We start from the raw sequence: 18301 nt of genomic DNA on the forward strand, positions 1-18301 counted from the left end.
GTAGCTCCACAGTGTGAAGAACCTTCAGGTTAATACAGTATGGACGTGATCTTCTCTGTGACAGGTGAAGCTGTAGCTCCACAGTGTGAAGAACCTTCAGGTTAATACAGTATGGACGTGATCTTCTCTGTGACAGTGTGAAGAACCTTCAGGTTAATACAGGATGGACGTGATCTTCTCTGTGACAGGTGAAGCTGTAGCTCCACAGTGTGAAGAACCTTCAGGTTAATACAGTATGGATGTGATCTTCTCTGTGACAGTGTGAAGAACCTTCAGGTTAATACAGGATGGACGTGACCTCCTCACATCGCGCCTGCGCCTCACCTGGCAGCGGGGCCATCTCCGGCGCCTCCTCGCTCTCCATGCGGTGCAAGTATTCTGCAACGAGACACGGGTTTAATGACGGCTTAGAGAAACACGGCCCCGGCGACCCCGGCCGTGTCAGCGCGGATCCGCCGCCGCCGCCGCCGCCGCCGCAGACACTTCATTACAGGCCTGACACCGCCGGGATCGCCGACGCCACATTTGTTATTTATTGTTAATTTCCCCGCGCCGCCTGATCATCCCAAAATGCAAAGTGACTGCGGCAAAATTAAGTGGAAAATGAAGCCTGGCCCCGGAGGTCGCGCCGAGGCGGCTCCGAGGGGCCGCCCCGTGATTGGAGCCCGTGTTGGGACTAATTTGCTGAGCATGCATGGCTGGGTCCCAGAGAGGAGCGCGAGGAGCGAGAGGCGAGAGGAGCGCGAGGAGAGAGAGGAGAGAGAGAGGAGCGAGAGGTGAGAGGAGCGCGAGGAGAGAGAGGAGAGAGAGGAGAGAGAGAGGAGCGAGAGGTGAGAGGAGCGCGAGGAGAGAGAGGAGAGAGGAGAGAGGAGGGAGAGGAAGAGGAGAGAGGAGGGAGAGGAGGGAGAGGAGGGAGAGAGAGAGGAGAGAGGAGAGAGAGGAGAGAGGGGAGAGAGAGGAGAGAGAGGAGAGAGAGGAGAGAGAGTAGAGGGGAGAGAGAGAGAGGAGAGAGAGGAGAGAGGAGAGGAGGGAGAGGCAAGAGGAGAGAGAGGAGAGAGGAGAGAGAGGAGAGAGAGGAGAGAGAGGTGAGAGAGGAGAGAGAGGAGAGAGGAGAGAGAGGAGAGAGAGGAGGGAGAGGAGAGAGAGGAGAGAGAGGAGAGAGGAGCGAGAGGAGCGCGAGGAGAGAGAGGAGAGAGAGGAGAGAGAGGAGAGAGAGGAGAGAGGAGAGAGAGGAGAGAGAGGAGAGAGAGGAGAGAGAGGTGAGAGAGGAGAGAGAGGAGAGAGGAGAGAGAGGAGAGAGAGGAGAGAGAGGAGAGAGAGGAGAGAGAGGAGAGAGGAGAGAGAGGAGAGAGAGGAGGGAGAGGAGAGAGAGGAGAGAGAGGAGAGAGGAGCGAGAGGAGCGCGAGGAGAGAGAGGAGAGAGAGGTGAGAGAGGAGAGAGAGGAGAGAGGAGAGAGAGGAGAGAGAGGAGAGAGAGGAGAGAGAGGAGAGAGAGGAGAGAGAGGAGAGAGAGGAGGGAGAGGAGAGAGAGGAGAGAGAGGAGAGAGGAGCGAGAGGAGCGCGAGGAGAGAGAGGAGAGAGAGGAGAGGAGAGAGAGGAGAGGAGAGAGAGGAGCGCGAGAGGCGAGGGGAGAGAGAGGAGAGAGAGGAGAGGAGAGAGGCGAGAGAGGAGAGGAGAGAGAGGAGAGAGAGGAGAGAGAGGAGAGAGGAGCGAGAGGAGCGCGAGGAGAGAGAGGAGAGAGAGGAGCGCGAGGAGAGAGAGGAGAGAGAGGAGAGAGGAGAGAGAGGAGAGAGAGGAGAGAGAGGAGAGAGAGGAGCGCGAGGAGAGGGAGAAGAGAGGGGAGAAGAGAGGGGAAAAGAGAGAGGAAAAGAGAGAGGGGAGAGAGGGGAGAAGAGAGGGAGAAGAGAGAGAGGAGAGAGAGGAGAGAGAGGAGAGAGGCGAGAGGAGCGAGGAGTTACAGACGACGAGAGAGAAACTTGGAGACTCAGAGAGAAACGCCGCTGCAGATCACGGACTAAACATGAGGGAAACGTGCTGCGAGTTTCTGTCAGTTTATCATTTTAAGTTTATTACACGTAAAAACAGTCAGTGTTTCAGAAATCTAAATACCAGACGGAGCCGGGTTTAAAGCAGAAGTTTTGACGGAGCCGGGTTTAAAGCAGGAGTCTGGGCCTACAGAAGTTAATAAAGTGCTTTATAAGTTTGCATTTTTAGGCCGTTTTCATGATCTCAGAATAAAAACACTCTGATGTTTCTGAGCTGCTTCACAGTTAACGTGTCCTGGGCTCAACAGGAAACACAGAAACTAAAGAGTGAAGTTCTGAGGTTCAGTCCCGTGTGGCCCGTGAGCTTCTGTGGCAGGAGAACCTTCACAAAGCAGAGACGTGTGTGTGGAGCCTTCAGCTTAGTGGTTAGTGAGGATGCACACATGCCACTGCTGCTGGAGCTCAGGAGGCTCCTGGTCGCCTCTTGGTCGCCTCCCTGAGGAGATGTTCCAGGCTTGTCCTACAGGAGGAGGCCCAGGACACGCTGGAGAAAGATTGTTTCTCCACGAGCCCGGATAAACAAAATGGCCGCACACGGAGCTCATGAATAAATAAATATGGGCTCAGACGTTACTTTAGTAGAATATATGTCGTCCGCTTTTAGATACGCATTGTTACAAAGTGTTTGGGTTCAGATCTGTAAAAATATTTGTGTAAAAATCTTCCAAATGTGGTCTCGCTGTTTGTGAATGAATAATCGTGGGAAATGTTGGACATTTTACAAACAAACAAAATTTCCAAATGTATATTTTAAATTCCGAATTGTTTAAAAATAAATAAATACAAAAATTCAAACTGTTTCAAAATGTTCCAAACTTTTCCATTTCCCCCAAAATGTTCTGATTTTTAACAATTTTTTTTTCCAAATTGAAAAAAAGATTTTTAGAAATTCCGAACTTCCAATTTTGTTCTTTTTTTTAATTCCAAACTTAAAAATGAAAGTTTGTAATTTTGTAAATTTGGAGTTTATTTTTTAAAATTGGAAGTTCTGAATTTTTTTAAGTCTTTTTTTTTTATTTGGAAAAAAATTGGTAAAAATTTGAACATTTTGTCAATGTCCACTTTATTGGTATAGCACGTTTACAACAACACTCAGTGCCCAAAGTGCTTCACATACAGGTGCACAATATATACAATATTTTGTGAGGAAATGGAAAAGTTTGGAAAAAATTTCATTTCACATCTGCAGATGCACGTTTTCAATTTTCAGTTCCAAACTTAAAAATTAAATTTGGGAATTTTAGAATTTTGGAGTTTCATTTTTAAGTTTGGAATTTAAAACAAAATTGAAAGTTGTGAATTGTTTTAATCTTTTTTTAATGTGGAAACAAATTGGTAAAAATTGTAACATTTTGGGGGAAATGGAAAAGTTTGGAAAATTACAGTTTGTATTTTTTTTAATTTCCTCATTCCAAAATCTGTGCATATTTTTAAAGGTCCTATATCATGCAAAATCGACTTTTTGTTGCTTTTAGCCATGTTGTTCTGCTATTTCCTTATCAAAAACACCCCCAGAGTGGTTTGTGGCTTCATTCACGCAGCTCTCAGTAATCCTCCTGAATCCTGCTCTCTGAGGCTCCGCCCTCCTGCTCTCTGAGGCTCCGCCCTCCTGCTCTCTGAGGCTCCTCCCTCTCCTGGTGAACGACTGAGTGTTCAGTTGTGTCGTCACAGCGGAACGGAAGTGCTCGACGTCTGTAAAGCAATGTCTTACAGCCTGATTTTAATTTGTAGAACAGCTTTTTCATTATTTCTGTCGTAAGAGAGAAACAAATAGAAAAAAAAAAGGAAAAAAAAAAAAAAAAGGATGTGCCCGAGGTGCTTCCAGCTCAGCTGAGGCCAAAACAAACCCTGAGCGTCTGAACAGATCAGTCATGTTTGTGCTGCAGCTGAAGATGGAGCTCGTTATAACTGGACACACCTGTTCTTTATTCTTAACTAACGATCATGTCACAGAGAAAAAGAAGCGCGCTTGCCTACGAGGACGAGGAGTTTATTCAACCTTCCTAAAGAAGAGGCCACTCCCGTCAGAAGCTGTTTTTTTTCTCCGGGATTCAGCGACTTTCACCAAAATATTGTTTTTCTGTGACTGTCTCTGATGGATGTTTGGTGAACCTTCACCAGAACCAAAGTGGATTAACTTTTATAACCAACGCGAGTCCCATAATGTAAACAGCGATGGAGCAGAGTTAGCATGTGTGTTAGCATATTAGCGTGTGTTAGCATATTAGCTTGTGTGTTAGCATATTAGCATGTGTGTTAGCATATTAGCTTGTGTGTTAGCCATTTATGAAGCTGTGTTGCAGATGTCAACTCCGTATAACTGCATCATGAAGTATCTTCACTTATTGCTGTTTATTTATATTACGGTAAAGTATGCGCGGAGAGAGGGGGCGGAGTTAACTGAGAGAGGGGGCGGAGTTAACTGAATCGAAGCGTTGTGTCTTCCGGGTTCGAAAAATACCTCCAGAAAACACTTATATTTATCACAAAAATGAGGCTCCATAATGGTAGAGGTACAATATATCATATACATGCCTATACTTAACTTTGGAATGGCTAAAATAGCAGATACAGATCCTTTAAAGTAAAATTCAAACTCAAATTAAAAAGAAAAAAATCCAAACTGTTCAAAGTAATTTCTCAATTTTCCCAAATTTTCCAAACAGTTTAATTGTATTTGTTGCTTTGTTTATTGTGGAAATGCCCATATTTGGCGTGCGCGGGCGGCGTTTGTGAATGGGGGGGTGACATCACTGTAGTGCCTCTGAAATAGGCCACAGTTCCTCTGGAGCCGCATTAATAATGGATCCAGCGGAGCCTCCAGCAGATGGAGCGGCTCCTCTGCCCCGAAAAACAGCCTCTTCAGGGGCTCCCGGGGGCCCGGCCCGTCCGAGGGGGGAGCGGGGGGGGGACGGGGGGGGGGACGGCCCCCGAAATAACCGCGCGCCCCCGAGACGAGCGCGGACAGATGGCGGCGGCGAAGGAGGCGCACGGAATCACGGAGAAACTCTGTCGCTCACAGGTCTGAGGACAAGGCGCAAACTTTCACCGGGAAACTCTCTTTACAACATGAGGAGCCCCCGCTTTAACAGCAGCGTCTACGGCTTTACCCAAATCTAAAACCCACAGAACTGATGACAAAGACAAACGCAGCAACAACGCGAGGAAAATGAGCCGTTTAAATGTAGATGGTTTAGCAGGTCTTAGCTTTCAAATAAGGTCTGGCTTCTACTGTCAACTTTTAGATTTGGATAAAGCTGAACTGGAGAAAATCAGATTCATGTTTAACCTCTTAACCCCCACCTGAACCGAGAGGATCTTTTTCCTCACGTCAGCACATTTTTTTCCCATCATTTCTTTGTTGGGGATTCAACTCATTTTTGGAACAATTTGGTCTTTTTTTAGTCATTTTTTTTTGTCATTTTTTGTCAAATTTTTGTCATTTTTTTGGTCACAGTTTTTGTCATTTTTTTGTCATTTTTTTGTCATTTTTTTGTCATTTTTTTTGTCATTTTTTTGTCATTTTTTTGTCATTTTTTAGTCATTTTTTTTTGTCATTTTTTTGTCATTTTTTAGTCAAATTTTTGTAATTTTTTTGTCTTTTTTGGTCATTTTTTTGTAATTTTTTTGTCATTTTTTTGTCATTTTTTTGTCATTTTTTTGTCAAATTTTTGTCATTTTTTTGGTCATTTTTTGGTCAATGTTTTCGTCTCAGTTTTGTCACTATTTTCTCACCTTTTTTCCAGAAGCTTTTGGATTGGGGTAAAGCCAAACTGGAGAGAATGTGCTCGGTTCAGGCGGGAGTTAAGGGGTTAAAGAGGTTAAAGCTCGTCTTTAACGAAAAGTTTTTCATGAGACAAAAACTATGAGTAAAATGTCCAGATATTTTAGACTAAAATCAGACTAAATAAAAATGAAAATCATCCAAACTTCTATCGAGCGAAACATGAAGCAGAAACTGATTAAAGATGATCATTATCAATATTATAAATGCAAAGTCCACAAAGTTTGTCTTAAATATAGAATAAATCTAATGTCAATTAATAAAAAAAAATATATATATTTCCTTTTGTTGGTGACGAGAGGCCGGTGTGAGCGAGTTTATTACATTTGTGAACGGTTTAGTTTAGTTTAGTTTAGTTTAGTTTATAGTTTATTGAAACAGAGACAATGTACAAAACCTTTAACCCCTTAACTCCCACCTGAACCGAGCACATTCTCTCCAGTTTGGCTTTACCCCAATCCAAAAGCTTCTGGAAAAAAGCTGTGAAAATAGCAACAAAACTGAGACAAAAACAATGATGGAAATGTGACAAAAAAGTGACGAAAAATTGATGAAAAAGAGGCAAAAAAAGTGACAGAAAAGTTACAAAAATGAGTTGAATCCCCACAAAAAAATGATGGAAACAAATGTGATGACGTGAGGGAAAAGCTCCTCTCGGTTCAGGCGGGAGTTAAGACGTTAAAAGAGCAGGTGTTTTGTATCAGATTTAGTCCCTGGTGAAAACTCAAATTATTACAATTATAATAATCTACGATAAATCACTATATAAAAAACATGAAAAACTAATTAATCCATTCATCGATGTTGACTCGACGGATCTAAAAAACTCTTCAGATTAAATATTCAGACAGATTCAGGCTGAAGCTCGTGGTGTTTTTAAAGAAAGTTTCATTAGAATCAAATGTTTTCAGGATCGAGTCAGATTCATGTTTAACCTCTTAACTCCCGCCTGAACCGAGAGGATCTTCTTCCTCACGTCAGCACATTTTTTACATCATTTTTTTGTTGGGTATTCAACTCATTTGTGTAACTTTTTTGGTCTTTTTTTTGTCCAAATTTTGTCATTTTTTTCATTTTTTTTTCATTTTTTTGTCAATTTTTTATCAAGTGTTTGTCACATTTTTGTAATTTCTTATTCATTTTTTTTTCTAATTTTTTCGTCACAATTTTGTCATTTTTTTGATCATTTTTTTTGGCCATTTTTAGTAATTTTTTTGTCATTTTTTGTCATTTTTTTGTCATTTTTTGTCATTTTTTTGATCAATTTTTTGGATCAATTTTTTTGATTAATTTTTTGTCCATTTTTTGTCATTTTTTTGTCATTTTTTGTCATTTTTTTGTCAATGTTTTCTCACTTTTTTGTCACATTTCCATCATTGTTTTCGTCTCAGTTCTGTTGCTATTTTCTCACCTTTTTTCCAGAAGCTTTTGGATTGGGGTAAAGCCAAACTGGAGAGAACGTGCTGGGTTCAGGCGGGAGTTAAGGGGTTAAACGTTTAGTGAATCTGTTTTTATCCCGTCTGAGTTCAGTTTGTTGTTTCTGAGGCTGTGGAGGCGTCGATAATCGTGTGAGGTTCGTGATTCTGTGAGCGGCCCCCGGGGGGGCGGAGCCTCAGGGCGGAGCCGAGGCCGTTACTGATACCGCGGGACCTGCCCTGAGCCGCTCACACGCACGCACACACACACACACACACACACACACACACACACACACGCACACACACACGCACACACACACACACACACACACACACGCACACGCACACGCACACACACACGCACGTTTGTAATGCTATCTTAGTGAGGACACTCATAGACATAGTGTTTTACTCAGACCCTGACCCCTGACCCTAAAACCACAGTCCTTCAAATAAGTGAGGACCACTCATGTCCTCACACTGTAAAAAACTCAAACTGGTCCTCACAATGTCGTAAGTACAAGAACACACAAACACACACACACACGTTTGTACTGCTATCTTAGTGAGGACACTCATAGACATAGTGTATTACTCAGACCCTGACCTTGAACCCTGACCTCTGACCCTAAAACCACAGTCCTTCAAATAAGTGAGGACCACCCATGTCTTCACACTGTAAAAAACTCAAACTGGTCCTCACAATGTCGTAAGTACAAGAACACACAAACACACACACACACGTTTGTACTTCTATCTTAGTGAGGACACTCATAGACATAATGTATTACCCAGACCCTGACCCTGAACCCTGACCCTGAACTCTAACCTTAACCCAAATAAGTGAGGACCACCCATGTCTTCACACTGTAAAAAAACTCAAACTGGTCCTCACAATGACGTAAGTACAGGAAAACACACACACACACACACACACATTTTCTCCAGTCTGGCTTTACCTCAATCTAAAAGCTTCTTAAAAAAAAGAATCAAAAAGCCACAAAAGAGCGACAAAAACATGACAGAAACGTTACGATCAGTTTTGAAGGTCTTAGTTTTCACTGCAGTCGAGAGGTGTTTAGATTTGGGTAAAGCTGAACCTAAAAGCCAGGTCCAGGCGGAGGTCAGAGGTTAAAGATGGCGGCAGCTGATCCTCTGTTTCCCGCCTCTTGTTCCTGTGACACGTCCAGCCTTGCTCTGATTGGTCGAACCCGTCTGTTTTCCCCAGTTTAGCTTTACCCAAATCTAAAAGCTTCTGGAAGAGCAACAGTGAGCGCCTCATTTGAAAGCTAAGACCTGCAGAAGTGATTGTGTCCTGACTCGGACGTGTCTGTGAACGTTCTGTGTTTTCAATAAAGTTTTTCTGAACCTGTTTTAAATTTTAAAAAAAAGCTCTGTCCAGCGGCGCCATTTTGTTTCAGACCTCGGGGATTTTTCCTTTGAGAATCTTTTCGTTTTGATCGTTTTTGTCGTTTTAAGCTCCTGAGCCGAGCACGAGGGCTTTACCCAAATCTAAAACAGCAGCAAAACAGGATCAAAACGCAGCAAAAAGTGACAAAAACAACAAATAAGTGACAAAAATGTGACAAACGAGGGATTTTCTTTGGTCTCAGCCCTGAGCCAGACAGTCGACCAGAGCAAAGAGACTAAAAAGAGACAAAAAAGTGAGAAAAATGTGACAAAAAAGTGAGAAAAATGTGAGAAAAAGAGACAAAAATGTGACAAAAAGAGACAAAAATGTGAGAAAAATGTGACAAAAAAGTGAGAAAAATGTGAGAAAAAGAGACAAAAATGTGACAAAAAGAGACAAAAATGTGAGAAAAATGTGAGAAAAAAGTGAGAAAAATGTGAGAAAAAAGTGAGAAAAATGTGAGAAAAAGAGACAAAAATGTGAGAAAAATGTGAGAAAAAGAGACAAAAATGTGACAAAAAGAGACAAAAATGTGAGAAAAATGTGAGAAAATGTGAGAAAAATGTGACAAAAAAGTGAGAAAAATGTGAGAAAAATGTGAGAAAATGTTACAAAAATGTGTGAAAAATGTGAGAAAATGTGAGAAAAATGTGAGAAAAATGTAAAAATAAAATTTAAAAAAAAATGAACAAAATTTACAAAAAATGTGAAATAAATTTGACGGAAAAAAAATCTTGAAAAAAGTGAAAACAACCCGGCAATAACACGAGGACAGAGATGGGTTTGTGGGTCTTAGCTTTCAAATGAGACGTCGCCCTGAAACTAATAAACTGATAAAACTGAGTAAACTCTTCGACAGAGAAACAATTCAAAAGCGGCAAAAGAAAAGGAGGAATAAAGGACGACCTGAGGGAAAAGGTGGGTCTTAGCTTTCAAATCCAGTCACTGCAGTGGAGAAGCTTTTAGGTTTGGGTAAAGCCGAGGGTTAAGACACGTTTCCCTCATGTTTCTGTCGGTCACAAAGTTTCTACATTTAAACGAGTCGAGACAAAAGTGAAAAAAAAATCCTAAAGTTTGAGCTTTTTTTTTATCTGTTTAAACTTTTCTTTTTCCTGGAAAAAGCAACAAAAAAAGGGACAAAAACACAATAAAAGAGCAACAAAAGTGTGATGAAAACACGACAATAAAGCGACAAACAAGTGACAAAAACAGCTCGTCGGTCTTAGCTTTCAAATGACAGGAAAACAAACCGGACAAAGTGCAGGAAGTGATGAAAGAAGTGACTCTGTGGTGATAACACAGAGATCACGGTATCGGTGTTTAAGAGCTACAAAATGAGCTCCTCGTTCTCTTTGAATCTAACTTTATTGAAAAAGTGTTTTGCAATAAAGGTCTAACACACACGCACGCACGCACGCACGCATGCACGCACACACACAAACACACACACTATAACACACACACACACACACACACACACACATACACTCCTCTGCTCTTTCTCTTTCAAATGGATTCCCTTTAATTGCAGTAAATGTTTCAGATTGTGCAGGAACATAAAATAAAGGAACATTTATTGCCCGGGTTATTAAAGTTAAATCCTCATAGTTTAAACGTGAGCCGTGTCGTCTGATCTGCGCTGTTTGTGAAGGAAATCGTCCTGAAAAGAGTTTGTTTAGTTTGTTTTCCTGAATAAAGGTTTTTGTTATATTTATGCTGAAGTTTCTGTTATATTTAGTTTGTTTTTCCTGAATAAAGGTGTTCGTTATATTCATGCTGAAGTTTCCGTTTGCTGCAGCGTCGGCGCCGCAGGTGAAAAAGGAGGAAACAGAAAAAGGAGGAAACACGAGGAGGAGGCGACGCTTTTATTACAAAGAGCGACTTTAAACCTGTGGAATAAAAACCGGAGCGGCTTTAATTCAGAAACTCAGAGTTTGGATCAAATGATTTATTTTTATGTTTGTGAAAAATGTGTATATATATATATATATATATGTATATATATATACATATATATATATATATATATATATACTATATACTATATACTATATATATACTATATACACATATATATATATATATATATATATATATATAGTATATATATACATATATATATATATATATATATATATATATACATATATATATATATACACACATATGAAGACTCGGTTCCTTCATCACAGGTTCAGAAACATTAACATTAACAGTTTGGTAATAAACAGGCTGGAGTTTATTTGAAAGCTAAGACCGACAGCTCTGATCATGGCTTTTGTCGCCGCATTTTTATCTCATTTTTAAAGCTTTATTTGACGCTTTTTTGTCATTTTTTTAATCACTTTTTAATTCTGTTTTTGCTGCTTTTTCATCTTTAGTCACGTCTTGTTTTCACCGTTTTTTTTTCCAAAATATTTTGTATTAATTTTCATTTTCATAAAACAACAAAGAGGGAAAACTGAAATAAGAAGAGTTTATATACACACATATATACACACATATATACATATATATATACATATATATATATATACATAATGTGTATATATATATATATGTATATATATGTATATATGTGTATATATACATAGTGTATATGTATATATATATATATATATGCATATACATACATATATACATATATACATAATATACATATGTATATGTATAATATATATATATGTATATTATGTATATATGTATATATACACATATATTACATATATATATATTATACATATATACACACACACACACGTCTGAACGGTGACTCTTGTCCTTCAGTAAAGTAAATGTTTCCGTCTGAACTCGGTCGTGTTAAAAAGTCTCCAATAAAAGCTTTAGACTCAAAATCCATAATAAAAATATAAATTCTTTACTTTATTAGTTTCGGTTTGGTTTAAGAGAAAGTTCATCAGATTCATGTTTTTTTGTTGCTTTTTAATCGTGTTTCTGTCGCTTTTCTGAAGCTTTTCCCCCCAAGAACCTTTTAGATTTAGGTAAAGTCAAACTGCGGTAAATGTGCTCGGTTCAGGCGGGGGTTAAGAGGTTTTAAAGGCTTTAAAAAAACATGTCATTTCTGCATAAACGTCACAAATCCCGGATCACAGACGTTACGGCCTGTTTGATTCTCCTGGTTCCTGCACAAACTCCTCCTTTAGAATCAGCCACACTTCTCCTCATCATCATCATCCTCATCATTAGAATAATAATAATAATAATAATCATTCTTATTATTCTTTGGCGTCGTGCGTCGGCGCGGCGGAGTCTGGGTTCGACTTCCCGCAGATGCAGAAGAGGAAGTGGTTACAGCGCAGTTCCTCTCCGCGCGCGCCGTTATTTCAGGGCGTAGTTTAACAACTTTCACACTCTGTCAAAGTCTCTCCAGCTCAGCCCGTTTCTCTGCGCGCGGGTCCCGAGCGGCGTCCGCGGGAAATAACGGAACAGTTTCACCAAAGCGCAAAACAAACAAACCAAAACCCGAACCCCCCGCGCGCGCGCCGCTTCCTGCCTTTACGCGCGGCTCTGGCACTTCCACCTCCGCGCGCTCTCGCTTCGGGGCCACTTCAGATGAAACCCCGGAGGTGACTCTAGTTTCAGCGGGTTTTGCTTTAGAGTTTTGACGCGGCGGAGGCTTTTGGGGCGGGCGGAGAGCGCGCGCGCCGCGGCAGCAACAGGTGCCAAAGCGCTGCGTAAAAGTTCCCAAACCCCGAATAAAAGCGAATAAAACGCGCGAACAATCACAGACTCGTGTTGCGTTAAAAGCGCGTCAGGGTTTAGGTCGGAGGGTGAGATCAGGAAGAGGCGGTGGTTCAGAGGAACGCGGGGTTTAAACGTTTCCAAGGTGGAGGAAAGGAAAGGAAAAGGAAAAGGAAAAGTAGTTTGGATGAAGTTGCGAATCCCGCGGAGCTAAAGTTGGAGACAGTTGTGATGAGAAACTTTCCGCGGAGGCTGACGCGCTGACGCCGCTGCACCTGCTCCGGAAAGTCAAGGAAACGCGTCTCTCTTTTCTCTCTCTCTTCCCAAACTCTGCCCGCGCGCGCGCCTCGGCCCCGCGTCCCGGCCACGTCTTTCACTTTTCCTGCGCGTGTGTTTGCCTCGTGTTTTTCCCCCGCGTTTGTGTGAGTTTTACCTGCGATCCCCTGAGTCTGGAGGATGAAGCTCTTCCAGCTGTCCCCGGCTCCATACGCCGCGGGTCTGAAGGCGGCCCCTGGGAGCGGAGCCCTGGGTCCCTCCCCTCCTCCTCCTCCTCTCCACTGCACTTCCTCGTTCCAGCCCAGCATCGCTCCTCCGTGTGCGGCGCGGCGCGGGGCCGGCGCGGCTTTTTATCCGCGGGGCCTGCGGCGGCGCGCGCTGCTGGACGCATGGATGGAGACAGAGACGCACACACACACGCACACACACACACACACACACTCACTCACGCACACACACGCACACTCACGAGCGCGCGCGCACACGAGCCGGGCCGTGCCAAAGCCGCCGCCGCCGCCGCCGCGCTGAGGCAGAGAAGCGTCAACGCGTGAGATGGGACGAGGCGCGCGTGCAGGACCCCATTGTTTATTCATGGCTTTGGCCCCGGGGTCCAAGAAGCTCAACCTGCTCGTGATTAGGGGCGCACAGGGCGGAACAGGCGCCGCAAAATGCCCCGAAACTTTCAATTCATGGGAACTTTGAGGGAATTTTCAAAAACTGAAAAGCAGACGGTGATGTTTCCATTGAATTACATTTGACGGGAACGATATGTGAGGATCAGGACAAAGAACATCTGACCTTCAGTCGCTGCATCAGACTCTACAGGCTCCACGTGGACAAAGACACAGAGCTTAGAAACCTGGAGGCCACTGTGAGCCCAGGTTCCAGTTTCCCCTGAGGGACGAGCACGACTATGAGACTCAAACCTGTTTATTCACACAGTTAAGCCTGAACAAAATCTTTAAAAACATCATCCTCCAAAGTAAATCCAACTGTGTCTGTGTTTGAAATAAGAGAATCGTTTATTGATCTCACAAAGGAGAAAGGTCAGTGCTGGATGTTCTGCTGTGAAAACGTGAGATATCGTGACACAAATGAAGGTTAGGGCCAGGGAAATGGTTTAACCTCTTAACTCCCGCCTGAACCGAGAGGAGCTTTTTCCTCACGTCGATTTTTTTTCTAACATTTTCTTGTTGGGTGTTGGGTGTCATTTTTGTAACTTTTTTGCAATTTTTTATCACATTTTTGTCATTTTTTCGTCCATTTTTTTGTCCATTTTTAATCAATTTTTTGTCACTTTTTTTGTCACATTTTTGTAATTTTTTTGTCACAAATTGTCACATTTTTTACATTTTTTCGTCAATTTTTCGTCAATTTTTCGTCAATTTTTCGTCAATTTTTTGTCACTTTTTTTGTCACATTTTTGTCATTTTTTCGTCCATTTTTAATCCATTTTTTGTCACTTTTTTGTCACATTTTTGTCATTTTTTTGTCACAAATTGTCAAATTTTTTTACATTTTTTCGTCAATTTTTAATCATTTTTTGTCACTTTTTTTGTCCATTTTTTCGTCAATTTTTAATCAATTTTTTGTAATTTTTTTGTCACAAATTGTCAAATTTTTTACATTTTTTCGTCAATTTTTCGTCAATTTTTCGTCCATTTTTCGTCAATTTTTCGTCAATTTTTCGTCAATTTTTCATAAATTTTTCGTCACTTTTTTGTCAATATTTTCTCACTTTTTTTGTCACATTTTCACAAATTCAACAAAAATGTGACAAAAATTCAACAAAAATTCAACAAAAATTCAACAAAAATTCAACAAAAAAATGACAAAAATATAAATAAAAATTCAACAAAAATACAACAAAAATTCAACAAAAATTCAACAAAAATGTGATAAAAATTCAACAAAAATTCAACAAAAAAATGTCAAGAATTCAACAAAAAGTGACAAAAAACTCAACCCAAATGTGACAAAGAAAAAAAGAATAAAAACCATTTTTTTCACCTAGTTAGGCTATATATAATTATGTTATAATAGAAACTAAATGAACTGCACTGTAAAATTGTCACTGTTATGTGGTTAAAGAACATCAAATATGATCTGGGTCCACCAAGATCGTTTACACCCAGGGCCCAGAATTAGGTGCTACGGCCCTGGGTGAGCAACAACTGTAAAAATAGGATCAAAACTAGAGCAGGTCATATAAGTAACATATCGGGGTGTGAAGGATGTCAGTAAGTGATGCTGGTGCTGTTAATAAAGTGCAGCTGATACAGAGATTATTGCACATGTTACTTCACAGTCTTATTGCACAAATCTTAAAGGGCGGAGCTATAACAATAAGGAAATAAGAGGTGAAGGTCAAGTGTATTGTACTCCTGGTATTATTACGCCTTACAATATAGTCCCCCCTTTTATCCGCTTAGAAAATCCACATTGTTTAATTGTGTGTAATTATACTTTGTAGTGGAACACTTCACGTAACCATATTTAAATAGGGAAAACGTGGAAGAGCTTGGTAGCTTCTATCTTGACCTGTTTTGGAGCTATAGAGGAGAGAGGGAGAGGCTAAATGCTAACGCCGTCTGCGCTGTGTTTACGTGACTGAAGATCAGACAGGTCCTAAAGAACTCGTCACAGCTCAGGTAAGAACATATCTCAGTGTGGAAAAACACTGGCCTGTTCCTTTAAAGAAATTGACCAAAAATTTGACAAAAAAATGACAAAAAATGACAAAAAATGACAAAAAAATGACAAAAAAAACGACAAAAAAAATGACAAAAAATGACAAAAAAACGACAAAAAATGACAAAAAATGATAAAAAATTGACCAAAAATTTAACAAAAAAATGACAAAAAAATGACTAAAAAACGACAAAAAAATGACAAAAAATGACAAAAAATTGACAAAAATGGACTAAAAAATGACAAAAAATGACAAAAAATGACAAAAAATTGACAAAAAAATGACAAAAAAATGACAAAAAATGACAAAAAAATGACAAAAAATGACAAAAAAATGACAAAAAAATGACAAAAAAATGACAAAAAATGACAAAAAAACGACAAAAAAATGACAAAAAAATGACAAAAAATGACAAAAAAGACAAAAAATGACAAAAAATGACAAAAAAATGTCAAAAATGACAAAAAATGACTAAAAATGACAAAAAATGACAAAAAATGACAAAAAATGATAAAAAATGATAAAAAATTGACCAAAAAAATGATAAAAAATGACAAAAAATGACAAAAAACACAAGTTCGAAATCCGCAAACTCCTCCTGGTATTATTCCGCCTTACAATATAGTTCCCCCTTTTATCCGCTTAGAAAATCCACATTGTTTAATTGTGTGTAATTATACTTTGTAGTGGAACACTTCACGTAACCATATTTAAATAGGGAAAACGTGGAAGAGCTTGGTAGCTTCTATCTTGACCTGTTTTGGAGCTATAGAGGAGAGAGGGAGAGGCTAAATGCTAACGCCGTCTGTTTACGTGACTGAAGATCAGACAGGTCCTAAAGAACTCGTCACAGCTCAGGTAAGAACATATCTCAGTATGGAAAAACACCGGCCTGTTCCTTTAAAGAAATTGACCAAAAATTTGACAAAAAAATGGACAAAAAATGACAAAAAATGATAAAAAATGACTAAAAAAATGACAAAAATGACTAAAAAACGACAAAAAAATGACAAAAAATGACAAAAAATGATAAAAAATTTAACAAAAATTTAACAAAAAAATGACTAAAAAATGACGAAAAAACGACAAAAAAATGACAAAAAATGACAAAAAATGACAAAAAATTGACAAAAAATGACAAAAAACGACAAAAAAATGACAAAAAATGACAAAAAAATGACAAAAAAATGACAAAAAAATGACAAAAAATGACAAAAAAAACGACAAAAAAATGACAAAAAAATGACAAAAAATGACAAAAAATGACAAAAAATGACAAAAAATGACAAAAAAATGACAAAAAATGACAAAAAATGATAAAAAATTGACCAAAAAAATGACAAAAAATGACAAAAAACACAAGTTCGAAATCCGCAAACTACTCCTGGTATTATTACGCCTTACAATATAGTTCCCCCTTTTATCCGCTTAGAAAATCCACATTGTTTAATTGTGTGTAATTATACTTTGTAGTGGAACACTTCACGTAACCATATTTAAATAGGGGAAACGTGGAAGAGCTTGGTAGCTTCTAACTTGACCTGTTTTGGAGCTATAGAGGAGAGAGGGAGAGGCTAAATGCTAACGCCGTCTGCGCTGTGTTTACGTGACTGAAGATCAGACAGGTCCTAAAGAACTCGTCACAGCTCAGGTAAGAACATATCTCAGTGTGCAAAAACGCTGGCCTGTTTCTTTAAAGAAATTGACCAAAAATTTGACAAAAAAATGACTAAAAAAATGGACAAAAAAATGGACAAAAAATGACAAAAAATGATAAAAAATGATAAAAAAAAAATGACAAAAAAATGACAAAAAATGATAAAAAATTAACAAAAAATGACAAAAAAATGACAAAAATGATAAAAAAAAGACAAAAAAATGACAAAAAAATGACAAAAAATGATTAAAAATTAACAAAAAATGACAAAAAATGATTTAAAAAAATGACAAAAAAATGACAAAAAATGACAAAAAAAGACAAAAAAAGACAAAAAAATGATAAAAAATTGACAAAAATGATAAAAAATTAACAAAAAATGACAAAAAATGATTAAAAAAAATGACAAAAAAATGACAAAAAATGACAAAAAAATGACAAAAAATGACAAAAAATGATAAAAAATTGACCAAAAATTTAACTAAAAAACGACAAAAAAATGACAAAAAATGACAAAAAATTGACAAAAATGGACAAAAAAATGACAAAAAATGACAAAAAATGACAAAAAATTGACAAAAAATGACAAAAAATGACAAAAAAATGACAAAAAATGACAAAAAAATGACAAAAAAATGACAAAAAAATGACAAAAAATGACAAAAAAACCGACAAAAAAATGACAAAAAAATGACAAAAAATGACAAAAAATGACAAAAAAATGACAAAAAATGACAAAAAATGACAAAAAAATGACAAAAAATGACAAAAAATGACAAAAAAAATGACAAAAAATGACAAAAAATGACAAAAAAATGTCAAAAATGACAAAAAATGACAAAAAATGACAAAAAATGACAAAAAATGACAAAAAAATGACAAAAAATGACAAAAAATGACAAAAAATGACAAAAAATGACAAAAAACGACAAAAAAATGACAAAAAATGACAAAAAATGACAAAAAATGACAAAAAACACAAGTTCGAAATCCGCAAACTACTCCTGGTATTATTACGCCTTACAATATAGTTCCCCTTTTATCCGCTTAGAAAATCCACATTGTTTAATTGTGTGTAATTATACTTTGTAGTGGAACACTTCACGTAACCATATTTAAATAGGGAAAACGTGGAAGAGCTCGGTAGCTTCTATCTTGACCTGTTTTGGAGCTATAGAGGAGAGAGGGAGAGGCTAAATGCTAACGCCGTCTGCGCTGTGTTTACGTGACTGAAGATCAGACAGGTCCTAAAGAACTCGTCACAGCTCAGGTAAGAACATATCTCAGTATGCAAAAACGCTGGCCTGTTTCTTTAAA

At 38.9% G+C, this 18301-nt stretch overlaps 1 protein-coding gene across 2 annotated transcripts in view; it reads right to left on the reverse strand.

The window, feature by feature from the left end:
• Nucleotides 1-13025, reverse strand: part of ikzf1 (IKAROS family zinc finger 1 (Ikaros)) — a gene marked incomplete at its 3' end in the record, with an annotated part of 56983 nt that extends 43958 nt beyond the window's left edge. For both annotated transcript variants that reach the window (XM_079567421.1, XM_079567420.1), the window contains exons 1-2: nt 12793-13025; nt 325-378 (exon numbers count right to left, since the gene is read on the reverse strand). In XM_079567421.1, coding sequence (XP_079423547.1) covers nt 325-378; nt 12793-12943 — 205 coding nt within the window. In that variant the 5' untranslated portion in view covers nt 12944-13025. The remainder of the gene's footprint in view (nt 1-324; nt 379-12792) is intronic.
• Nucleotides 13026-18301: the final 5276 nt, after the last annotated feature.

The sequence above is a fragment of the Gobius niger genome, assembly GCF_951799975.1.
Source record: "Gobius niger genome assembly, chromosome: 12".
Lineage (NCBI taxonomy): Eukaryota > Metazoa > Chordata > Actinopteri > Gobiiformes > Gobiidae > Gobius > Gobius niger.